Raw genomic sequence first — 27,402 nt, 5'->3', positions numbered from 1 at the left:
TGACACCCTGGGCCACCCACCGGGCTCCGAAATACACTCTTTATACCAGCACAGGAACACTCCAAAAATCCCTAATAAATCATGCAGGAATTTCACAAGAAATGAGTATCTCCCTGGTATTAAATTTTAGGAGAAATCTAAAACTGAGTAATATATCAGCTACCTTCACCTCCAGTCCTATAGAAGATGTGGGGAGGGGGTGGAGGAGGAGTTTTCAGAGGCCCATTCTTACCAGAAGCTTCAGTAAAAGCTGACTTATTACACCTCAATGATGGAAGACGTTTCTATGGGGAAATGCGCTAACATCCTCCAAGAGCCTTGTTCTCTGATTTTCCAGGGAATAAATCAACCGAACTTAGAGACACTTAATGCCAATGGGGGCCTTGGACAATCTCTTCTAAATACTACATGACTGAGTCACGTTTCCTTTCTTTCCTTTTTTTTTTTTTTTTTGTCATAGGCTAACCAGCAATCAAGGAAAGAATTCTCTGAGGCGACTGCCAAGTGCCACCATGATTGCACTTACTGAAAGATGAACCTGGGCAGTGAAACTTAAGAATTCTGATTTGCTTTCAGCCCCAAGTGAATTGCACCTCTGTGCAGGACAGACAGCGCAGAGCCCAGCACCACCCCGACTCGCAAAGGAAACCTTTGAGTCTGCTCAACTATCAGACAAGTAAGTGTTGGCAGAGGCCCCAGAATTCTGGGTCTGAAGTCTTGGACACATTATTTAGACCTGAAAACATATTCCTCAGCTCTCTGCGTAAGAAAAGAATCACCATATGATGCCTTTATAGTATGTAATTTAGAGAAACCTCACCTTAATTCCTCTATAGCTAAAATGAGTTAGCTGCCATGATTCTGAGAAGCCGGAAGCACTGCACCATGATTTAGGCTATTTATTCCCAATTGAACAAGAAATAAAGTCTGCCAGAGGTAATAATTTAGTTACAATATCACTGACCCAAAACTAGAGTCTGCCTACCAACCAGTGGCTTAAGAGAAGGCTGCAGCTTCCCACCTGCAGTGATAACTAGGCACAGGTCTGCGTATCTTTAAAATTTATTGGAGTATGGAACAGTAGGCCTGGTACATTTCCCTTTCCTACTCTGTTTAAAATTGGCATTGAATCTGCCCCGTGGTTACATGTCTTTGCAGTGACAGAGGCCTGTGCTCTCGGGAAACAGCCTGGAGGTGTTGAGAAAGTGCATCCTAAACACGTGGGGTACAGACCCTCCCCAGGGAGGAATACAGAGACTCATAGCTGCACGACCCGCGCCGCTGTTTCAGTGCTTCATGGAGCCCTGAGAGCACAGGGCTGGACCCAGGTCGGGAACGATGGCTTGGCTGCCTCCACTCTCTAGAGCATCAGTGAACACCAGGAACAGTCTCTCACCGGATAATCTCTTTTCTCACTGAGCTAAACAGAGTGTAGAGATTTGTAGACGTGGTACGGACACACACATGTTCAGCCCTGCTGCATGGCACCCAACGGCTCTCCAGGGACTTCCACCAGCAGCATGTGGGAGTTCTTGTGTCTCTGTCTCCTCGCCAACATTTGGGAGTGGGAGATACTTGGCTTTTTGTCCCAGCTGACATGCAAGAAATGGTATATCATTTCTCATGGATATTTTAACTTTCCTGATTACTAGTAAACTGGAGGGTGTTTCCATATGCCTGCTGGTGGTGTCACTTTCCTCCATCACCCACTTTCCTTTTGGGGAGTCTTTTTCTTATTGACACTAATCTTTGTACATCTTTCGTACTAATCCTTTATCTTTTGTATATGCCATAGACTGTTCCCAGTCTAATACTTGTCTTAGCTTTGTTTATGGTGTTCTAGGGCCTGAAGGTGTTTTTACTTCTGTGTAGTCAAAACGATTGGTTTTTCCTTCATTATGTATGCTTTCGGAATCTTGTTTAGGAAATTCTTCCTTATCCTGAGATTTTAAAGATATTTTCCTATATTTTCTATAATGGTGTACATTTTTATTTTTTATAATCAGGCTTTAAGCATGATCTGGAATGTATTTTGATGTATCGGATGGGAAAGGATTGTCAGGGGAGGGGGCAAATTTCCCCCCACCCTTCTTAGTTCTTATTCGCTGACCTAACAATTAGACACAAAACACATTAACTAGAGGAAAAACAGACAAATTTAATTCGTACCTATGGAGGTCTCATAAAAATGGGACCCCTACATGGTGACTGCCATTTTTAGACAAAGAAACGATTATTTGTAAAGATTGGACAAAATAAAGTTCTTTTGGGGGGGTAACAAACTAATGAGGAAGTGGCAGTTTGTTCATCCAGCTTTCTCAGCCTTGATTCCCTAACTCTGGTGACAAGGAAGCCTTTTGACTCCTAGTATAGGGAAGATACTTGCTCATGGAAGATTTATTTCCTGTGTGTGTTTGGGTGGGGGGATGGCCAAGTGTCTTTTATTTGCACCAGCTATGTCTCAAGTAACTTTAATTTAAAATAATCAATATGCCACTATGGCATATTTTGGGGTGGCCTGTCCTGAACCCCAACAGGATCTAAGCTTGTTATGATAGGCAATTTGGTCTCCTAAACTCAAAGTCAGACTACCCTGCCACTTACTAGCTGTGTAACCTTGAGCAAATCATTTAACCTCTCTGTGCCTCAACCTCCTCATATGTAAATGGGGATAACAATCCTATCTACCTCATAAGGATATTATAAAAATTTAATTAATTAATGCACATAAAGTGCTTTGGCTTATGTTAAGTGCTCAACAGTTGGCTATTATTATTCTGAGCACACATTTGAATGAAGGTAGGATTATTAGAATTCATTATGGCAAAGTCTAACACCTAGGAAACACTGAAAAAATGTCAGAGGGCTACAGAGACAAGTACAGCCACCCTCTTGGTCCTCAAAAGGAATGCATACGCCCACAACACACTTAGAGAAACAGTTGTCATTGCTACAGTGGCTTAGCCAATCATCTAATTGCAGTTGTTACTGGCTTAGCCCAATAATCTAATTTCAAACACTTTTAGTTCATTAAATAAAATCCATGTGTCACTTCCTCTGGGTTCTACATGAGATGTTATCGTAGACAACTGCAGGGGGTCACAGCAAAAAAAATTTCAATTTCATTTCACACCGTGCCTGGGCTGAGAACATGAGCACCAAATGAAGACGTTTCTGCCCCTGAGTGGAGACATGATTATAAACAAAGAGCTACAGTCCCACAGTACATGTTAGACTAAAGCAGGGCTTCTCAAACTCAGTACCATTGACATTCGGGCCTGGATAATTCTTTGCTGTGGGGACTCTCCTGGCCACTGTAGGACATGCAGTAGCCTCACCGGATACCAGTGACACAAGCCCTGACATTGTCACAACTAAAAATGTTCCCAGACATTGCCAAGAGTACCCCCTGGGGGCAAAATTGCCCGACTGAGAACCACTGTACTAGAGGTTCCATCCAAGAGGAAGCCCCAATGCCAGAAGGCAGAGGAGGCCTTGTGGAGGAAATAATGGCTCGGCTGACTTTGAACTATAGATTGGAGTGTTCCCGGAGAGGTCTGGGGCTCCGGGACATTCCAAGTGGAGAGCGAATCTAGGGATACAGGATCAGGGGCACAAGGAATCATGACATGACTCCTATGACTGGAACTCAGGCTCAAGGGGAAATAACTCAGCTCGGGGAAAAACTTCAAAAGTTTTTTTTGTTTTTTGTTTTGCTCAAATAAGCATTTTCATTTAAAAAATGCAATTAATTAAATCATTAATTAATGTGTTCTTTCACACACAGGCTGTTAAGTTCTTTCAAACAAAATGATTTCTGTTTCTGGGCCATCAAGAAGCTACCAGGTTGGGAAAACTGATTCTCAGAGCGCTCGAGGCTGATAAACGGGCCCTAATCAGGGGGAAGACCTGGCCTCTCAGAGGTTGTCTGATCTGCGAAAGATCTCAGCCCCTTTTATCAACCAATGATGAGAAAAATAATGATTTTCCAGGGCACTCTAAAACTTACTCTATTCTTTCTCCAACTTTGGCTACTGAATTCATTGCCCTATTGTTGTGATTTGCTAACCCAGAGCTCAAATGCCTTTGGGTTGGGTCCTAGAGACACCTCTACTTGGATTGCGAGATTGTGTCTGTATTACCTCAGTAAGTTGGCATTTTGGAAAATCTCCCCAAAGCTGCTGCAACACACAGCTCCCATGGATTGAAGTCGACTCCCATCTTTTCTGGAGTCTAGTTCTCTCACAAAAAGCCCTGAGGGAGATAGGAGATGGTCTAACACCCTACCCATTGCTAGAAGGACAGAGTGTGAATCCAGGCATGAGCTTTATGGGAAACAGGTAGAGGCACGTAGGTTGAGGGCAAAGAATGAGTGATGATACATGTGTTAAGATAAAGCACCTACTCCTGGGCTAAAACACTGGATTGTAAGTGGTCACATTTGAACCCTTGTAGTGTATTCTATGTCTAGAAACGTGGGCTCTGAGGATCCACTCAGTATTCACCCGACAGCACCTTTGCTGGCCTCTGGCCACAGTGCTGCAGAGGCTTTTCTTGAACTTTGCAAACACCTCACCCCTTGAAGAGAGTCGACTTGTGCCTCTCCTCCCAAAGATACATTCAAATCCTAACCTCCAATTTCTGTGAACGTGACTTTATCTGCAAATAGGGTCTTTGCAGATGCAATCAAGTTCGGATGCTGTCATACTGGATTAAGGTGGGCCCTACGTCCAGCGACTAGCGTCTTTACAAGAGAAAGAGGGGAATTTGGATACGGAGACACAGACGAGCCACGGGAAAGAAAGCCAGGTAAAGAGAAGCAGAGATTGGAGCAATGCCGCTGTCAGGGAACACTACCAGGAGCTAGGAAGAGGCAAGGAAGGATCTTTCCTGGAGTTTTCAGAGGGCGCATGCTCTGCCAACACTTTGATCTTGGACTTCTAGCCTCCAAAACTGAGAACACATTTCTGTTGTCTTAAACCACTCATTTTGTGGTCACCTGTAATGGCAGCCATAGGAAACGAATATACCCCTCAACCCCCAAATCACCTTCTCTCAAGAGCTCGTAGTTTTGATAACCATTCCCTGGGCCGAGCACACTCCTACTATACAATGAGAAGAAAGGAAGAGGCGTCTGAAGTGGGTCCTTGTGCCTCGAGGGCCGGTTGGCAGGCCCAGAAGCCGCCGTCTGCTCCTGGCACAGTACCACATGCGCCTCCACAAGCTGGGGTCATGCAGCAAGGACATGCAGGACAAACCTGAAGATCAAGCAGATGTGATGGTGAGGCCCGTCACATTATTTCCCATAAGCATCTGCTAGGGGAATAGAACACAAAATGGGTATCTATCTTTGGTTGGTTTTCAGAGAATGAGTAGTAGATAATTATCAATGTAATAATGAAACATAAGTTATGATAAAGGTAAACATGCATTACTGCCATCTGCTGCAACTGCAGAATTTGAGAGCCGTTTCCCACCAGTGAGGTGCTCTCTTACATGCCAGATGTGCAGAGAAATCACGAGGTGCCTGCTCCCAGGACGACTCCAGGCTGGCCCTCTGCACACATCCCACGAGCACAGTACAAGGTGTGCACTGTCCACCAGCTGGTCTCCATTCTAACCCTACACCGTATCAAAGCTCTACTAAAAGCATGTCCATCCGTGACCATTCCAAAGATATCTGAGTTACTTTCCACAATGCCAAATGAGAGCTTATGCCTTTCCCCTGGCTGGCAGCGCGCAGGCCGCAGGATGCCTGGAGTTACTGTCCAAGACGTGAACCAGCAGGATCCCGTCAGAGCTCTGGCAGCCTTCCTCAGAAAGTCTGGGGAGCTGCAAGTCCCCGAATGGGTGGCCACCGTCAGGCTGGCCAAGCATAAAGGGCTTGCTCCCTACGATGAGAACTGGTTCTACACACCAGCTGCCTCCACCGCGTGGCACCTGTACCCCTGGGACTGAGCTCCATGACCCAGATCTATGGAAGACGTCGGAGAAATGGGGTCACGCCAGGCCACTTCGGCAGCGGCTCCAAGCGTGTGGCCCTCCTGGTCCTCCAAGCCCTGGAGCGGCTGAAAATGGTGGAAACGGACCAGGATGGGGGCCGAAAACTGATACCCCAGGGACAGAAAAATCTGGACAGGATCGCCGGACAGGTGGCAGCTGCCAACAAGAAACATTAGGGTTCATAAATTGCCTCTTTCGTTTAAAAAAACAAAAAGTGATTATGTGGCAAAGATGGGGTGACGATGAAAAATTTTTGTTGTGGTGCCCGTTCTATGTTCTAGCTCTGCGATTTTCTACTGCCTGGCACGTTAAATCCACCCTTCTCCGGTTTGCATGCAGTGCACTCTCTCTCCTCACTTCCTTCTCCCTTTAGGCAGTCCTCTGCTTTAGTCAGACCCCGACTGCTCTCCCCTCAGCATCTCCCCTGGGCACCTCGCCTTTATCCTTGATCACATTTCCTGACTCAGAAGCCCAAGCTCTCTCCACCTGACCAAGCTGCCCTTGGAGGAAACAAAACAAAACTTTTCTTTTTCAGGAACCAGAGGTTAGTGTGGTCTTGTTCTAGATTGACCACAAGGCAGCACTTTTTACACTTCGCCTTTTATACAAACTCTCTTGCTAGTATGTTGCCATATTTGCAATCCTTTGTGTCTAGAGCTTCCTAGTATACTGTCCTAGGCAAAATAAACAATAGCAATACAAATTTTTAATTGCACAAAAAACATCTCTCAAAACCCCTGCCCATCTGCCCAAGGAATAGGAGAGGAGGCAAACAAAAAAATTAACCCTCATTAGCAGTCCTGGGTGGGTAAGATACGATAAGAATAAAGACTGTCCCAATAATTGAGATTACTTGCTTTAAAAAAATTAACAATTTTGAAAATTAAGGGGATCTCCATATTCGATCATTTAACAACAGGAAGCATAAGCTTCTCTAAAATTTCCCATCAAAACAGAGTTTCATAGCAACAGCCACTAAAAGGTAAGTCTTCTGTGATTTCGATTTTACTGTCTATTATGCATTCTTTGTGACTCAGTCTAGATGGGTAAGAAATGTCAAACTTGAGATCAAAATTTTTTTATGATGAGTGGAAAACAGATCTGAAATATCTTTCAGTAATTAAAAAACAACCAATTAAAAGACATTTGTATAAGTCTGAATCTATTTTCTCTACTTTGAGCCTTTAACAGTTCTGATCAGAATCTTCCAAAATTCAACTGGTAAGAGAGGTCAACTTGAAATTTTATAGCAAATGTAAAACTAGTGAGCAATTTTAGTCTCAACATAACTATTTTTTTTCTTTTTAATAAAAAAAAAATCTGACTACCTACATCTCACTCAATTTTTAATTTGGTTTTAACAAAAGTGAGTAGAACATATTACTGGAGCCTGGGTTTATGAGTTCCCCTAAAACCTAGAGAAGCAAAGTAGAAGAAAGATGAAACACAGTCACTTTACCAGGTGTCAGTAATAGTAACATAGCATAACTGCCCTGTATCTACTCAAGGTTACGTGATGGACAGTGATGAGAGGTTATCGCCATTAAAATCACTTTCTAATTAAGAGAATTCAGTGTTTCCTACATGCATCTTTGTTAAAACTTCAGTCTTTTGTACCTATAATATCAGCTTTTGCAATTAAAAAATATCAGCTTTTCCTTGAAATGCGAGTGTTAGAAATTTTTACTACTTTTATTTTTCCCACTGAATCTATTAAAGTCAAGTTTCACATGTCGGTAGGTCATTTCTTCTCACTACTCTTATCACATTCAACCATTTCTCTCTTGCTCATTTATTCTTTCAGGCCACATTTTAGAATCATCTGTATGAACAATATTTATTTTTTTTCTCTATTCAGGGTGATGTAATTGTTCTGCAATGTCATTCTAATATGTTCTATTGATGGCTAAGAATTATGTAAAATACTGGAGAGAAGTCTGCTCTCCACAGTGTGGTGGACTGGACATTCTGCATTGGGGCCATCCTTCATTCTCCTCCTTCCCGTCCCCTGTGAAACAGTCACATGCTAGATAAATTACAGCAGTCATACTTTAAATATACTGATGAGATGGCAAGACAGTGAGGGAAATTCCTCAAGACCCAAAGCTGTATTAACAAATTGGTGAGCAAACCACCAGCTCTTCATGTAGAGCTTTAGGACTGAAAACTTCAGGCCACAGCGAGGAGGGATGTTGATGAATACCGGCTTTGGGCCTGAAAGAGAGTTGGGAAGCAGAATCTAAGCTCTTCACATAAAGCCAGGAGACTAGCAGGGCTCCTCATCAGAGAAAACGGGGCTAGAAAAGAAACATCTGTAGGCAGCTCTGCAATGATGGAAACACTTATAAACCTTAAAATAGACTTGTTTTCCCTGATGTTTTGTTAACTCTTGCTACAGTAAAAAGGGACACTAAGCATATGCATGGAAGCTACACACCAAGAAATCAAAGTGGCCCAGGTGATAGTATTATCTGGAGCTTGAAAGGCAAATAAATATAAATCCTCTTTGGACAAAAGCATCCTCAATTTAGCTACCTTAGGAATTTCAAATCCTGCTTTCCCAGTGTAAAAAACAAAAATTAAAACACACAAGGAAAGAAGTCATTATGTACAAGAGTTACCAGCAAAAAAACCTAAAGATTTAAGTTCTCAAGAAATTACGATATTGGAATGGAAAAAAAATAATAACTAAAACAGAGTGGAAATAAATGAGCAAGGAACAGAAGAAATCAAGCATAACCAGGCAAACCTGAAAAAGAATCAAGCAGAACTTCTAAAAAATGGATTCATTGAAATTTAAAATTTAGTGGATGGGTTAGATAGTAGATTGGGCTTACATGAAGAAAGAAACGGTGACCTGGAATACAGTGAAGAAATTATCCAGAATGCACCATATGGAAAACATGAGAGTTAAAATACAAAGAACAGAATGAGGAGGCCTAAAATGAAACCTATTGGAGTTGCAAAAGAAAAAAACAGAGTAAGTAGAGGAGAAGCAATAGTTAAAGAGAAAATGGCAGAAAAGTGTCCAGAATAATGAATAATCTGAAGCCATTAGACATAATACACATTAAGACAAGATATATCCTCAAATTATATATTAAGATAAATAAAATAAATCCATACCTAGACACATCATAGTGAAACTCTAGAAAACAAAGACAAAGAAAACCCTTAGAAGCAGCCAGAGGCTTTGCAACAAATGGTGCTACAGCAAGTGGATGTCAATAAGCAAAAAAAAAAAAAAAAAAAAAGTTCTCCCTCTCACTCAAAAATTAACTCACAATGGATCACAAACTTAAATGTAAAACTAAAAAACTTACAGATGAATTGTTTCTTTTCAGGATCTAAGCTTCTCTACTGTGGAAATCTAATAAATGTTCAGTTAAAAAAAAAAACTTACAGAAAAATAGGAGAAAAACCTCAGGATCAAGAATAAGAAGTTCGGGGGTCAACCCAGTGGCTCAGGTGGTTAGAGTTCCGTGCTCCTAACTCTGAAGGCTGCTGGTTCAATTCCCACATGGACCAGTGGGCTCTCAACCACAAGGTTGCCAGTTCAACTCCTCTAGTCCCGCAAGGGATGGTGGGCTCCGCCCCCTGCAACTAAGATTGAACACGGCACCTTGAGCTGAGCTGCTACTGAGCTCCCGGATGGCTCAGTTGGTTGGAGTGCATCCTTTCAACCACAAGGTTGCCAGTTCGACTCCCGCAAGGGATGGTGAGCTGTGCCCCCTGCAACTAGAAAACGGCAACTGGACCTGGAGCTGAGCTGCGCCCTCCACAACTAAGACTGAAAGGACAACACAACTTGAAGCTGAACGGCACCCTCCACAACTAAGATTGAAAGGACAACAACTTGACTTGGAAAAAAGGCCTGGAAGTACTCACTGTTTCCCAATAAAGAATAAAGTCCCGTTCCCCTTCCCCAATTTAAAAAAAAAAGAAAAAAGAAAAGAATAAGTTCTTATTCTTGACACCAAAAGCACAGTCCATCAAAGGAAAAAATTGATACAATGGGCTTTAATAAATTTAAAATCTTTGCTCTGAAAAGACCCCATTAAGAGTATGAAAAGGGAAGCTACACACTAGGGGAAAATATTTACAAACAACATATCCAACAAAGAACTAGTATTGAGAATATACGAGTATAAAGAACTCTCAAAACTTGAAGTAAAAATAATCCAATTAGAAATGGGCCAAGGACATGAAGAGACATTTCACCAAACAGGGTATGAAGATGGCAAAATGAGTACATGACAAGATGTTCAATATCATTATCAATTAGGGTAATGGAATTAAAACCACAATGAGACACCACTATACAGCTGTCAGAATGGCTAAAACAAAACATAGTGAAAACACTAAATGTTGGCAACAATGTGGAGAACTTGTAATTCCCTTTATAAAATTCTTGAAATAACAAAATTATAGAAAGGGAGAATAGATGAGGGGCTGCCAAGGGTTAGGAGGGCATAGGAGTGGTGGGGAAGTGGGCATGGCTATAAAAGAGCCACAGGCAGCATTCTTATGAGGATGGGAAATGTTCTGCATCTTCACTGTGTTTCCATTGAGACACGGCAAAGGGTGCACAGGATCTGTTTATTTCTTACAATTGCATATGGATTACAATTACTTCAAAATTAAACATTCAATTAACAACAACAACAAAAAAAACAACCAGAAAGAAAAGACACATTACTTCCAAAGGAATGACATTTGGAATGACAATGAACTTCTCCAGGGCAATAAGAAATCAAAGTAATAGAATAACATCTAAGTGTTGAGAGAAAATAACTGTCGTAGAATTATGTACACAGAAAATCAACTTTAAACTCATTTGGTGAACATGGGCCATTTTTGATAAACAAAAACTAAAAGTTTACCATCAACAGACTGTCATGTCACTAAAGGGGTGTATCAAAGGACATCCATCAGAAAGAAGAAAAACTATTCTAGGTGGAAGGTCTGAGATGCAAGAATGATGAGTAATGAAACTGGTTAACACATGGGTAAATGTAAACAATAACCTATATAAAAACAATAATAACAAAAAGGTCTAATTTGTAAGGTTAAAAATCATAAGCTAAGACTAAAATACTGGAGAATTACAGCACAAAAGTTGGAAGAGGGATGATTTAAACTTAAATATTTCCAAGATCTTCAATTAAAGGAAGGCAAAAATATTAACATTTACACTGTAAGTATGTATGGTAAAATTCAAAGGAATTCCTCCCAAACAAAAATGATGGGGTTATCACTGTGTGAGGGGATATAATGATAAATGTCTAACTATTACATTGTTTTGTGCACCTGAAACTAATAAAAGGAAAATGATGGGGGGAAGGATGGAATTTCTTTTTAACGTTGTAAGTTAGAAAGGAAAATGAAGTGGAAAAAAAGCGCACACACACACACACAAGCACAAAACAAGGAATGAATCCAAGTATATCAGTAAATAATTAGGACTAAACCCAAATTTAAGGTGAAAAATATTCCAGCTCTATGTTGTTTCTGAGACACACTCAAACAAGGACTAAGATATAAATAAAGACAGTAAAAAAATGTACCAAATAGTGAGTAACTTCATGTCACTATATTAAAAAACTTCACTGGAAATGACAAATTCCCAGAAAAACGCAATAACAAAAATGAGTAAACACTTGAAAGAAACAGAAAAGCTAACATTTCTATAACCACTGAAACCTAATCAATAGTTACATTTTCTCACAAACGAAATACAAAGTTCAGGCAATTTTACAGGCAAGCTCTATCTAATTTTCCAGGAACAAATAATTTAAACCTTTTTCTTCTCTTTCAGGAGAACAAGGGGAGAGAGAGAGAGAGAGAAAGAGAGAGAGAGAGAGAGAGAGAGAGAGAGAGAGAAGAGAGAGAGAGGGAGGGAGGGAGGGGGAGAGGGAGAGAGAGAGAGAGAGAGAGAGAGAGAGAGGGAGGGAGGGAGGGAGGGAGGGAGGGAGGGGGAGAGGGAGATGGGGAGAGAGAGAGAGAGAGAGAAAGAGAGAGAGAGAGAGACACCACTTACTAACTTACCTCATAACTTGGACACCAAAATTAGACAAGAGCAATAGTAAAAAAGGAAAATTCTAGGCCAACTTCATCACTGTACTAGAAATTTTAGCCAGCTATAATCAGTAGAAACCATTATTTTATCAACACTGCACTAGAAACTTGGAACAGCCAGCACTAAAAGATCACCATCACCACCACCAATCAGTGTATACATATTTTTAAAAATAAATTTTTAAATAAGAAAAAAACAATTATTATTTGCAGATTGTCCTCATAAAAGACCCCCCAAAAAGAACCTTAAACAAATTTTAAATATAAGACTTTAGTAAAATGGTTGCATATATGAGAAGTAATCAAAAATATAAGTTCTGTGCTCATTTCAGCAGCACTTTTACTAAAATTGGAATGATACCCACAGATGATTAGCACGGCCTCTGCACAAGGATTATATGCAAATTTCATCAACCATTGCAAATTTTATTTTTGCAAAGCCTCTGTAAATCTAAAATTATCTCAAAATAAAAAGTTGAAAAAATATAAGTAACTTATATCAGGAAATAGATAATATTTATAATAGAACATAAAAGATAAGGAAACTAGGAGCAAATTTTAATAAAAGAAGTTCAAAGGCTATTTTATAAGGAGCTTAAAGAACTAAATCGAGGGACACGCTATCTTTATGAATAGGAAGATTCAGTATTATGATGTTTTTTCCACAAAATGATCTACCATTTGAAGGCAAACGCCATTAAAGTCCCAACAGAATTCTTTGGGAAATCTGGCAAGTTGGTTCCAAAATTAAACAGAACAAAGGGCCAAGGCATTCCTAATGAAACAGGTGTGTGTCCGGGGACTTGCTTAAATAAACACGTTCTATAAAGCTATAGAAATGTAGATATTTGGCATTGGCAGTAGGATACACAGTAAACCAATGGAATAGAGAACCCATGAAAAAAAATCCACACATTTATAGTAGAAACTTGTATGCCAGCAGTGGAACTATGGATTAACAAGGAATAAATGAATAATTTGTTAATAGGTTTTGGACAATTGGTTATATTCATGTTAAAAAAGTGAATTTGGATCCATCTCTCTCTCTCTGTACACACATACACACACACACACACACACACACACACACACAATCCAATAAGCATTAAAGATTTAAATGTACAAACAAAACTTTGTAACTTAGAATATAGAATATCTTTATTAAGGATTTCTTAAACAAGATACAAAAGGCTAATAAATTTGACATTAAACTTAGAAATTTCTACCTAAAATATACAGCCTAATTCTAATCAAACGTCTAGTCCTAACTTCTAGTTTACAGGAAATAGAAGCCAGAGGACAACATGAAGATACCATTAAATAATTCCAAATGTGAAACATTCTACAAAACAACTAGCCAGAAATCTTCAAGAAGTCAGTGTCATTAAAAAAGAAAAAAAGGACACAATGGATGGGTAAGAAACTCTTCTAGATTAGGAGAATAAACAGACAGAAACAACGTGCAGTGGGTGAACCTTGATTGAGTTTGGGTTTAAAAAGAAATGAGCCCCTGAAAATGACATTCAGAGAAATCTGAATATAGATTATGTATTATGTAAGATGGTGGGATTATTGTTAATTTTCTTAAGTGTGATAATACTATTGTCGTTATATAGGACACTTGCTTTTTAAGAAATACGTGGTGAAATATTAAAATATCAAAAGGTAAAACGTCATTGTTTTCAATTTATTTTTAAATTGTTCAACAACAAAATGTTATTAACTGTTAAGTCTGGGTGGAAAGCATAGGGACGTTTACGATTTTGTGTTTCTACCTCTGTATGAAATTTTTCATATCAAAAAGTTGAGGGCATCAAATAGAAAGGTGAAAAAATAAGCCACTAACTGAGAGATGTTTTTTTACAACATCTAATATTAATTTTAAAAACTCCTTAAAGAAATCTATAAGAAAAAGACAACATAAAATAGGCAAGAGACATGAAAAAAGATTTTCACAGAGAGCAATGAGGAATGAATATAATATACATGAAAAGATGCTGAACCGAGTTAGCATTCAGGAAATGCAAATTTAAACAGAGACTTTCACTCTAGCTAAAATGCAGTAACGGGGCAAGACTTACCTTCCCCATCTTAAACAACTAAAAACCTGTACAAAATACAGAAAACCAAGTTTTTCAGACATTGGACAACAGCTAGTGCAGGACAGTGGCTCTTAAAAGAAGGAAAACAAACAAGGAAAGTCCTATGACTGCTCGCGCTTACTGCATGGAGCTTCCAGGCTGCACCCCTAGGATAAGGACATGGAAGCAGAATGAGCCTGGAAGGCTCCCTGGGCAGAGGATTTAGGGGAGCTAAGATAAAAATGTTAAGGCAGAGTATTGGAAAAGGGAGGGAGATACAGAGGGAGAGTTCTAGACCTACAAAGGGTTCCCAAGTCTTCAACTGAATCAGTGTATGTGTGTGAAGAAACTAAAGGTGGGAAAGAACCACCAGAAAAGAACAGGAGGTACAATCTGGAAGTTTGTGTAGGGTTCAGAAGAGTTCTTGTTCCCAACAGCCAGAGTGGAGAAGTCTCTTAAGAGACCAGGCGTAGGGAAGATCAGTGAGAAGGATATTACCTCAGTTGTGGGCCAATTAGCTCTAACTAAAGGTTGTTCTGGTCCTACCTCATTAAGTTTCAAAGCAAGCTACGAAAGGATCAAACTGCTTCAAATGATTTAACTATGACCCAGAAAAAAAGCTCAACATATTTAAAAGAATACAAAAACTCCAGCACCCAACAATGTAAAATCCAAAAATCACCATTCAAAGCATTCAAAGAAGGAAATTACAACCCAACAAGGGGGGAAAATAATCAACAAATAGAAACACCAGAAATGACAGAGAGAGAATGGTCAAGTACATGAAAATAGCTATTATAAATATACTCCAGATGTTCAAATATTAGAGGAAAGCATGAGCATGCTAAGGAAAGACATAAAAAAGATAAAAATGAAACTTCTAAAGATTAAAAATATCATGTCTGAGGTGAAAAATACACTCAATGGGATTAACAGGAAATTAGATACTTATGGAGAAAAGACTGATGAACTTGAGTACATCGCAATGGAAACCACCCAATTTGGAATACAAAAAGAAAAAAAAGCTTAAAAAACAAAACAAAACTGTACATCACGTGCTGCGAAACAATTTAAAGTGGCTTCACCTACAACTGGAGTCCAGAGAGAAAGAAGTGAGAGGAGCCAGAAAAAAAATAACTGAAGAAATAATAGTCAAAATTTCTCCAAATTTGATGAAAAACATAAAACCACAGGTAAACAGCCACAGCAGAAGGAAAAGGGAAAAAAAGCATACCAAGCACGCCATAATCAAATTGCTTAAAAATCAAAAAAACTTTAAAAAGCAGCCAGAGGGAAAAAAGAACACATTATATATAGAAGAATAAAGATAATAGCAGTCTTCTCTCTGGAAACCACAACTAGATACTACTTACCATCCACTAGACTGGCAAAATTAAAAAGCCTAAAATGAAGAAGGGTTGGAGATGACGCGAAACCAAGGTTACTCACAGAGGGCTGGGGGGGTATAAACTGGTCCAGCCACTGTAGAACGTAGCCTGGCATTATCTTGTCAAGATGAAGCTCTGTGTCACATGAGCATTGTCACTCCTAGATATACAGTATTCATAGCAGCATTGTTTGCAATAGCAAAAACGAAACACACAAATTCCAAATGTCCATCAACAGAATGAATCAACTGTGGTCTATTCAGAAAACTATATAGCAAAAAAATGAATGACTCTCAAAAAGTACTACGTCAAGAAAAAGCAAGTCACAGAAGTAAACATACATTATACCATTTATATAAAATTCAAAAACATGTAAAACTTAACATTTCCTTTAGGGATACATACATGTGTTGTAAAACTATAACAAGCAAGAGAATAACAAACACAAAATTCATACTAATAATTACTTGAGAAGAAGTGGGCATAAGAGACTTCTGAAATGCCGATAAGGCTCATTTCCTAAGCTGGCTGATGGGTATACAGATACTTATTATTCTTGATACCTTATATATATACATGTTTGTGTATTTTTATAAGTATGAAATACTTCATTTTCAAAAAGTGGAAAATGTGAAAGACTTAAAAATGAAGGCTATTTATATGCATAATAACATTAGTGTAAAAAAGTATACAAAGAAAATGTTCAATTCTTTATTGTCTTTCTGTGCCCTATACGATCAGTATTAATCTAAACGGGCCATAAGCATAGTGTGGGGGAAAAAAGCAGAGTCTTTAACTGCTTTGACCAAAATCAGAACTTCTAGTACTCTTAGATGAGAGTAAAATGTATTTTAGCTCCTCATGTCTGATTCTTGATCTTTCATCTATACTTAGATTTTTCTTTATCTTTGGATTTCCTGGGACTCCTGCTTCGGTCCCTCTTTCTACTCCTTTCTCTTTCATGGGGACCCGCCTGGTATTTGGGTTTGTGACTGTTACTGTAGTGGCCATCCCTTTCTCGAGACCGGCTACGACTGCGGTTTTGAGGTCGGTCTCTCTTCTCACATTTTTGTTTCTCCCAACAGCTTTCTTCTTCTTCATAGTGGCCAAACCCCATTTCTCTGTAGATATCCTGTCAAAGGAATGGAGAGAGAATTACAAGTGAATCAGGAAAATCATTGTCAATAAAACTTAGACAAGTCCACCCTTAGAAAGCAGTTTTAACAGCTCAAATTTGAACACTCCCACTAATGCCAAAAATCTTGTCAATGATAAAGCAAAACTAATTCAGAAAAAGATTTAACTCTTTTTCTTATTGATCTCATTCCTTTGTATCTACTATTTCCGCTGAACTGAAGGATCAGTTCCCAAAACCAGAAACTGAAATCGCCCAACTGAAATTAGAATAAACCTTTACATCAAAATTGCAATACCTTTCCTCCTCCCTCTTCTCTACTCCCCCACTATGTAGTCCCATCATTGATACGCAATGAGCTAAAATTCCCTTAATAATCCTATAAAGACATCATTTAAATAACATAGCCAGAAGAGGTTTTATAGGAAGTCAGTCAAAAAAAAAAAAGAATAGCTACTGCATACTTTGGTCTGAGTGATTATTTTTAAAGTGTTTATTTTATAACAGTTCCTCTCCAAATCTTCAAATTTTCCTTGTTTACACTAGGCTAATATGTTTCTATTAAAATCATTACTTACATAATTCTTAAAAATTAGTTTTAAAACACTGGAATAATCCATTGCTAAAAAGACAATAAAGTGGGTACATTTAATTTTATTCTTAATATATATATATATAATGTTCCTACATAGAAGAAGGCTAATTACAACAATTCTATCTGTTTGTGTTTTACCCCGAATTAAAATAAGCATCTCAGCAAGTAGCTGAAATCTAAAAAGACCAGAGGCAATGCTCTTTCAAGAGATAGTTCGTAAAATTCAACTTTCTTAAGATTTCTCAGAGGAAAAATTTGAAGGATTGAACTCCCAAGGGTCCCAACTCTATCATCCTAGACATTATTATACCAGGTGTAAAAGACAAGGTTTAAAATCTAGAGTGCTGGATACCCAGGGTTAAAGACTGGGTTTTAAGAAAATGTTTCATAATTATTCCATATACTGTCTGGATGACTTATACGTGGAATGGACATTGCAGCATGTGAACAGAGATCTAACATGATGTATATAATCACAGTGTTTGTGAAACACAACATTATAAACTGATCCATCATTTCCCACACAATCCCAATAGTTCTTATGATTTGATACGAGTCCCAGAATGATAGTTCTTATCATTTGATTTGATAAAAAGGAGTAGGTATTTGGTTTAACCCTTTAAACAATTTTCCAGCAAAACATGGTATCCTTAGATAAAAGAATTTTTTGTGCTTTTTTTAACATATACAATAACTATGTACTATTCTGTCTGTACACCTAATTTCTGAATTGGTTGAGATAATAAACTTTTAAAACAAAGAAACTGTTAGCTGATGTGAAAATACAAAATCTTCAGTACATTACTACACACATAGGCACTTAAATGCTGTTTGTGTGGGTGGAGAGAGAGAGAGAGAGAGAGAGAGAGAGAGAGAGAGAGAGAGAGAGAGAGAGATTATACAGTACTTAATTCTTTGAAAAAATTGAGGAAGCTGAAAATCTGAAATGGACTGAAACCGAACTAACTTCTACTTGGAGTAGTTTTCAAAGCTACACAAGCTTTGAAGTTGGGCAGCTCTAGGTTCCAATGGTCTTTGCCAGTTAGGAGATGTGTCAGACAAGAAATACTCTTGAGATTAGACTTATCAGGGAAAGTTTCATGGAGAAGTTAGGACGTGAGATGAGCCCTAAAGAACGAGAGGCTTTGGATCGGCTGTGAGAAGACCTCTTGCTCATGCAAGTAGTATAAGTGAAAACTGAAAAGCAAGGAAGAATTAGCTGTGTGTGTGAAGGAGGAAAGCTCAGGTGCCTGGGAGAAGCTGTATTAGAGGAGACCTTCTGAGTAGGCCTGGCACGGCGCTAAGTGCTTTGGGAGTAGTGTCATCCTCATTCTAGAAATAAGGAAACTGAGACTCAAGAGACCCGTGTCAGCTGGAGAGAACTGTTTAAGTGATCAGTAACTTGACATCAAAATTGGAAAGGGGGTGATACAGAATAATGAAAAAATACCACACACCTGAATGAATCAAAATAAACATTCAAGTCCCAGCTCTCCCACTACACTATAAAGGTTCAAGGGCCTGTCGGTCAGGATCTTCCTTTCTCAGGTGAGGGAAACGAATTAGATGAGCGCTAAGTCCTTTCCGGTACAGACTTTAAAACTCCTACCATTTTATACATTTAAGACATAGGACAAGATGATTAAACGAGCATGCGACTAAAAAGGAAAGGAAAAAAGAAAACATAAAATGGCCAGTTTAAAGCAACCAATTTACCCTAGCCAACAATTTTGTGCAAAGCAGTCAGAAAAGAAGTCTAACTAAAAACTATCCTTGCTGGGTTTCTGGGACTAAATCAAAGATTTAGTTAAATCTAAATCACTAAAATAACATTAAGGGATTAAAATGAGAGCAAAAAGACTGTAAGAATACCAAACACCTATGAAAACCACAAAGGACTGATAACCAGTATGCACACTTCTCTGCCAGCCTACCCACAGCTGAGTACTCATTTCCTGTAACCCTAGTAAAACCCAAACCTCAACAACACAGTAACCACCTTTGGAATTAAGACATGAGGTGGAAAAATTAAATAGAGAAGTTTTCGAATTGAATAGTAAGGTTGTCAGTCAATAAAAAACAAAGAACTTGAAGAAATAAGTTAAAACATTCTTAGGAAACTAGGCTCACCAAACAAAATGTCAACAAATAATAATTTGAGCTATTCCTGAAAATTACCTAGTATTGAAAATTCCCTTTAATGATTATATTTTTGAGAATGAAATCAAAATGATAAAAATCTGAATAACAGAAAACAATGGGGTCCACTGAAATCTTAAATATGGATGCTGTTTTATTTGAAAGAAAAAAATAAGATAAAATTAGTATAGCTGATTTATTAAATGGAAGTATAAACTCAAAAAACACTTGCTTTAACTCACAGATACAGAACAGACTGGTGGTTACCAGGGGGAAGGGGGTAAGGGGAGGGCTAAATCAGTGAAGGGGTCAAATGTATGGTGCCAGGTGGAAACTAGACTTTGGGTAGTGAGCACATTCTATATAGGTATAAAATTATAGTGATGTATACCTGAAACTTACATACTATTATCAACCAACGCTACCTCAATTTGCTTTAATATACTTCTGAGGGGAGAAATAAAGTTAGGAGCTTATTAGGAACAATTTTATAGTTTGCCAACTGTCTTAAAATTCTCTAAAGAATACTAACGATATCCCCCCAAAATAACATGTAATGCATTTTATTCTGTGCCGAAAGAGCAGGAAATGTGCTACTCTAAATTTTTAAGTAGTCAAACAACAGAAAGAGTCACAAAAAGAGGGGGAATAACAGACTTAAAATGCAGACACTAATATGTATCTCAGGCCCAAATTCATTGACGATTCTATGTACAAGTGCAGGATGAGAAGCTGTAGCTAAAAGGAACACACGGGGTAGGGGTAAGAATTAAGGGTTTTTAGTGGAAAATATACTAAATATTCATAGAAATATGATACAGCCACCAGTAATCTCCTATCCTATGTTATTATAAAATGCCGGGGTAATCTTGGGCTAAATTAACAGAGTACAGAAATTAACAAGGATATGTTACTATCAGATCATAGTGGAATATTTACTATGGGACAAGTTATATTAGAACAACAATAGGATTCAGGAAAGAACACTGACAGGAATCCATTCCAGATAAGAACAGCAGCAGTACAGTTGTTAGGAATACAAGTTTGAATTTAAATTGTGCTTCCACTATTTATTAGCTGTGTAAAACTATGGGCAAGCTGCTTCACCTCCTTTGTTTTTACTTTCTTTGTTGTGAAATGGGGACAGTGGAATCCACCTTACACTGTAAGGACACCAGCGATGAAGCTATTACTGATTCATGTGTGGATTACTTGACGGATTGACAAAGGTGAACCAATCTTTAGATGGCTAATGGGCTGTGGGAAGAAGAGAGATTATGCCTTTGCTGGACGACAGCCAGGAGTAGGAAAACATGCTACCTAGGAAACAGGGGGTTAAGAATATATATAAAAGATGTACTTGCTGAAACCTTTTTTGAAAATGAAGATTAAAACACTTTATAAAATGGTTCCCTAAGGGGGAAAAGAACAGGTGGAGGGGACGGGGACAGAAGCTCGATTCCCTGTATGTCCCAGTTGGTAGATTTTACTTGGAACCATGTAAACTACATGGAACCATGTAAACTACAAACCAAAAATCATTTGAAAGCAATCCTTATCAATGAAAAGAAATTAATTAAAATGTGAATCCAATTAATGACATTACCACAGAGAGAAATTACTCCAACTGATTTAAAACAGTCATTTGATTGTAATAGCAAAATAATAATAAGCTAGTGGAGAAACTGATTGCACACACATTTTATTTTTCACTTAATCTAACAATATGCCTGTGAGATAAGAATAATCTCCATTTCACAGAGGAGGAAACTGTGGCTCAGAAAGTTAAATAACTCGTTAAGGTCACATCAATGACTAACAGTATAGAAATTTAAACCTAGCTTGTCGGACAACAAATCCTTTACTCTGCCAACCATACTACATACACCTCTCCATCTCTGTGTCTCTACTCGACCTCCCCACTGTCATGAGTTCCTTCTCACCTTTGTCTACTGAAAGCCTCGTCCCCTACCAGGGCCCTGCTCAAATGTCCTCACGTGGTAAATCAAAAGCAAGAACCTGTAATGTCAGTTGCTTTTCATATAAACAAGAGCCAAAATGCAGGCTGGAAATGATTTCTTCTCTTTAAAATCAATTTTCTTTAAAAAATTTTTACTATCGTTGTCTTGAAAATTTGTTATTCAGGAAAGCTTTTGGGATTATCAAGTGAATTATGAGTGCTGTTTTTATTTCATATATACAATATGGAAGGGGGAACAATGTTTTACAGGCCCTAAAACCTCAGAGCTGTAAATGGTGTACACAAAATTTGTACATAAAACAATAAATGAGAACTTTTTTAGCATAACCACACTTGTACTTGATGGAAATAAACGAGTATCCACAGGTACGGAAATCACTCACCTCACAATTGGGAACTATGTGATATATTAAGTTACTTCGAAAACAATCTTTCATCCTTTGTGATAGATATTCTTGAAATTAAAGTTCATTACCCCAGTGAAACCATTCTAGACCATTTTAGACTTAGAACATACCCATCCCTCTTCCAAACTCTACCCTTCCCCCCTAAATTACATCACTGAGATGTAACTGACAAAGGGATGAAACATTTCTTTCTGCATAGCTGAGTCTGGACATCAGAAGTACCTGATTCGTAGTTTTAATTGGCATGTAGTCCTCATCTTCTTTTTCTTCAGAGCAATGACGGGTTTTCTTCTTGTGTTTTTTGCTTGTGTGTGAGTGACTTGATTTTGAGTCTTCTGCCTCCTCATCTAGTATAAGGTCATATTTTGCACTGTACCAGTTAGTTAAGGACAAATATGAGAACTGACACTGCTAATACATCAAAACTTAAGAATCTGGTGAATGAAAGAGGCCATGAGGCTAAAGGTGACTTTAAAGCAAAAAAGCATCTTATAAGCATAGTTTATTCCTAAAACAAAATAACTCATTTTTTTTTTCCATTGCATAGTCAGGAAAAATGGGAAGAATGCTGATTGTATGTAAGCAGTTAACAATTGGTAAGTGGGAAGAAAATATGGAGGGGGTAAAACTATATCCACAAATGAAAACATAAGTACCTGAAAAAAATAAGGAAACGTGTCAATAATAAAAAACTTAAACTTACAAAATGAGGCACATGTTTAACTAGAAAAAATTAAGACAGTAAAACCTCCAATGTCAGAGAAGCTATATAAGATAAAAGGTACATTCATGTGACTCTTTTGAAGTGTAAAATTAGTTCAATCTTATTGGAGGAAATTTAGCAATCCATAACAGTTATCCTGTTTAAATTCAAGTAAGAATCTATAAAAAATTGAAATAAGTTGAATGAACAAAGGTATACATAATAGGATTATTTTTAACAGAAAATGGGAACAAAAAACCCAGTAATAAATATACATTTAAATATATCGTAGTACTTCAACACGACACATTGTTATAAAGGAAGTTATTAACAATGATAAATAAATGCTATGAAAAAATCTTGGAAGGTGTTTATGAAAAATTAAAAGTGAAAAATGCTTGAAGCAAAAACTGTAGATACTATATGATGATCATAACTTTACAAAACTTTATAAAAAACCAAGCCTTGAAAGGAACAAGGAGAGATAAAAAATATAATTTGTCTAGATGATAGAACTATGAGTGAATCTTTTTTTAATTTCACATAAATGTGAAATTAAAACAGATAATGTGCTTTAATTAGAGATAAGCATTTTCTCTAATACACTATGATGCCTTATAATAAGAAAATGTGTAACTACTACAACCTCTGATGAAAATAATCTCAAATTCTAAAATAGATTTTGAGGAAGGCTGACAAAGGCTAGAATGGTGGTTTTCGAAAGAAAGCATATGAGGAAGCCCAATATGCAGAGCTACTTGAGTGGCATGTGGAAGCAGAGCAATCGCAGACACACTTCCCTCGGGACCGGGGTTCCAGGTCTGTTTTCACGATGCCACAGCCTATGTTCTCCTCAGGATGACTCACTTGTACCTAAGATTAAATAGGAAAACTGCACCTCATTTTTCCTAAGGTGGTAACGATGGCTAGTCAGCCTGTACCATCCTATTGTTACTCTATTATCTCTAACTTCTTCTCTCCTTTGTACTATGTCACACTGTTTCCAGAGTACCTTCTGGATCTTCTCAGATACAAGTTCAACAGACCTTGCCTATGATTTCACTTTAGTGTGTTACTTTATATGCTTCTCCCTCTGTCCAAAATGCTTTAGAGAGGTGTTTTTTACACTGATCATAATCCATCAATGGGGTGCAAGATACATTTAGTGGGTCACAGCCAACATTTTTTAATAACATAGAACAGGTAATAGAGTACATGACACATAATTGAAATACTATGACATTTTTGTTCAATGATGCGTGCATGTGAATGATTACACTTGCGTTGTGCTGGGTCAAGACATAAACTGTATTTCTTAAATGACAGATCGCAGTCAAAGAAAACAGCACCATACCTCAGCCTTCCTCCTCCTCTCCCCCAGGCTCAAGTTGCAGCTCTCATGTCACTTCTTTTAGTGGTCCTTGAGGGTCTTCCCTGACCCTTCTCCTCTATTTAAAATCCCATATCCCACAAATGTACTTCTTTGCAACTGTATAGACATATTTAATTCATCATAATTACTTAATGTCTGTTCTTCCCCCTACTCCAATACTAAAACATACAGTCTATGTGGGCAGGGGCCACATTTCACTGCTAAACTGGATACGCAGTAGATGTCACACCACAAATATTTACTGATTACATGTCACACCACCAAGACACTTGTATCTCTTCTTCCTCGCTTATCCACTGTCTTCTACTCACCACTATAATCAACACTTTTAGAAGATGTCAAACCTCTCCAAAATCATTTGACTGAAACACGTATTTATGAGCTCTCCGACCTCTTTTCCCTAATTTCTTCCCTGAGGCTTAGTCTGGCCAAATTAAACTTCCCTCTCCTTCTACTTCTATTTTCTCACCTTGTTATTAGCAGCCTCCATTTACAGCTTTTGTTTTCTCTCAAGATCCATCAAGTATATCCCTACCATGCCTTTCTAACTGATTTAAGACAACTTATCTGCAGATGAGATTATTATCTGAATCCCCTCTTTGCCATAGTAACAAAGGAACATAATACATAATATCTAATGTGGAAAAAATATAGATTCATCTTACGTATTACAAACACACGTTCTATCCCTCTATTATTGCCTCGCCACAATGAAACATATCAATTAACAAGAACATAAAGACTATCGTACTGGGTCAGATTCATGAATTTCCTTTTTCTTGTTCAGTATTCTGTTTGGCAATAATTAACAGTGGTTTACACCAGAACATGTCTGTTTTCTCCATCAACCTCAAAAGGCTAAATGCAGGCACTGTTGAATACTAGCCAAATCTGGTTGTTTAAATTTAAATTAATTAAAATTAGACAAAATTTAAAATTCCGCTCCTCATTCCATTCCACATGTCCAATAGCTACAAGCGGTGAGCAGCTATATGGGACAGTGGAGAGAGAGTACATTTCCATCATTGCAGAAAGTCCTATTAGATATTACTGGGCTAGAGATTTATTCTCAACCATGCCTAGTTTCTTTTTTTCACTCTTAGTAATTTATCATCTTGAATTGAAAACACTGTAATACTTCATACTCTTTCTTTTCAGCCTGAACTACCTCTATGGGGGAAAAGACACCTCCTTCTACTTTGCATTCTATGACTGTACTTCCTTTTATTTGTCCTATACACTCCCCTTCCAGTTGCAGTTACTATTGGTTATCCTAAATTTAATTTCAAAAATTTAATAAATAATGTTTACTTTCTCAGACTAAATCTTAGCTTACTGCTTAGTCAGCATACATGTGAAAGCCTCTCCTCGTGCTGATTATGTCAGTATACTGCAGAGTCTATCCAGCTTTAACACCTTACAATGCTTTAGTATTACAGATAGTCGACACAATTTTTAAAATGAGTACATAACAGGTCAACCCAATAGTCATCTTTCTTTGATGACGATTTGGAAGACAAATGTCTATATAGCATGGGAAAAGAGAATCCCTAACACACCAACAGAAAACAAAGAAACCATTTACAGAAAGAATCACAAAAGAACCTTTGCAACGTGTGTGGCGATGGATTTATAATGAGAACATCGATGAAAAATTAAAATGACATAATATGAACAGTATGTTTCATTGCTTGTTACTTGTCTCAACATAAAATTTGGAAGAACCTAAATTAAACGGTTAATAGATTTCTTTTTAGTCCTATAAAAGTCAACTCTTGCACACCATAGGAATCTAACAAATATTGGTTGCCAGACTGACAACATACTAAGCAGAAAGAAGCAATCTAATCATGTAAAACAACAGGATTTTGTTGTCTACATATTCACCATCTCCAAAGAAGTTAAACATATGAGGAAGCTAAGCACAAAGGATTTTGCTTAGCTAAAATAAATTTCTATGAGTAATTTAAAACATTACAATTATATACAGGAAATATGAACCTTACCTGAACGATCTTCTGAGAGTAAGTGTTAATCTTAACCTAAGAGTAGGGAGGGAAAAGAATTAGGCTAAAGATTTATTTCAACCCTAACTTTCTCTATTAATAAAGAACATACTGAAAAAGCAAAGTATATATAAGACAGTGAAAAGAGATAAACATAAACATAAATGAAATGACTCCTTCACAAACCATCTAAATTCAGGACCTTGTCTTCTACAGCCTTGGTGGCTTTTTGTAACATATACAGCACTACACCGAGGGGATGGTTAACACATACTGACTAACTGTTCTTATGAAGGATACTCCTGTTTGGGCTTTACTTTATCTTTCAGAACCAAATTAGACGATTTATCCTGGTCCTTTTCATATTCCTTGAAATCACTCTTGGTGTATTTTCCACCTATTTATTAAAAAAAGAAAACATAACTTGGTAGGAAAAGTCACCTTATTAATCAAAAACAAAAAATTATTTTATAAGAAGTACAATATATAAGAGCTCTTTTATAAGTGGCATATATATCAGGGGATAGAAAACGGCTAAGAAAACAGAAGAAGAAGAAGAATTCATTCTCCATTATTATTTTAACTGAAATCCGATATCCATTTTGCTAGGTAACCATATGCTGCCACCTAATGAAATATGTGAATATGACAACGCCAAACTTTCAAATACTACCAAACAATTCAACACATCATTCAAGTAGTGCTCTCTACTTCTTCCTCTTAAAAAAAAAAAAAAAATCTTAAAAATCAGGGGACATAAAGAAAAGTGTTATAGAAAAAAAAGAATGCTAGAATTCGTAGTAAAATTTAGCATTATATGGTAAATAACTGCCAAAGTGAAATATTTTTAAAACACTGGATCAAAAAATCAAAATCCGTATTATTCCATTAATCCATCAATGATTGATGGATAGATACACACACACACACACACACACACACACAAAAGCACACACATATATTCAAAATACATGGAACGTCATGTACAGGGGTACTACAAAGTACACAGAAGAATAAAAGATTAGAAACTTGATTGTCCATTAATAGGACTGGTTCAATATATTATGATACATACATTCAACAGAATATTGTGCAGCCACTGAAAATAATAAGCTGCCATTTTATATACTGATGTGATCTGATTTTTTAGATACACTGTTAAGTGACAAATACAAGGTACAGAAACAGTATGTACAGCCTGCATCCATTTGTTTTCCTTTCCTAAAAGAGAAAAATGTGTGTGTGTATGTACATATATATCCAAAAACTATATAGTGTCAAAAAAATGTCTACACATTTTAAGGAAAAAACTGTATTAAAATTGTTAATACTCAATATAATAACAAAAGATGAATACAAGTCACTTTTGACTTCTGCGATTTCAAGAGGTGCTCAAAGTGGTTACCATCAGTGTCCAGACACTTCTGATTATCGGGAACTACTGCTTGAGTAACGTTGACCAGTGTCCACTTATATACATTTTTTTGGCACCC

General features: G+C 37.6%; 1 protein-coding gene and 1 pseudogene across 3 annotated transcripts in view; one reads left to right on the top strand and one right to left on the bottom strand.

The window, feature by feature from the left end:
* Nucleotides 1–5,751: 5,751 nt before the first annotated feature.
* Nucleotides 5,752–6,179, top strand: LOC308494104 (small ribosomal subunit protein eS19-like; annotated as a pseudogene). Its single transcript has one exon. The product of its transcript is annotated as a small ribosomal subunit protein eS19-like (transcript).
* Nucleotides 6,180–13,216: 7,037 nt separating this feature from the next.
* PPIL4 (peptidylprolyl isomerase like 4) overlaps nt 13,217–27,402 on the bottom strand; it is a 29,894-nt gene continuing 15,708 nt past the window's right edge. For both annotated transcript variants that reach the window (XM_081044928.1, XM_081044929.1), the window contains exons 11-13: nt 26,210–26,306; nt 22,030–22,177; nt 13,217–16,682 (exon numbers count right to left, since the gene is read on the bottom strand). In XM_081044928.1, the coding sequence (XP_080901054.1) occupies nt 16,431–16,682; nt 22,030–22,177; nt 26,210–26,306 (497 nt within the window). In that variant the 3' untranslated portion in view covers nt 13,217–16,430. The remainder of the gene's footprint in view (nt 16,683–22,029; nt 22,178–26,209; nt 26,307–27,402) is intronic.

Source organism: Rhinolophus hipposideros (assembly GCF_964194185.1).
Source record: "Rhinolophus hipposideros genome assembly, chromosome: 3".
Taxonomy (NCBI): domain Eukaryota; kingdom Metazoa; phylum Chordata; class Mammalia; order Chiroptera; family Rhinolophidae; genus Rhinolophus; species Rhinolophus hipposideros.
The sequence above is the reverse complement of the archived record's forward strand: the minus strand, read 5'-3'. Positions and strand labels throughout refer to the sequence as shown.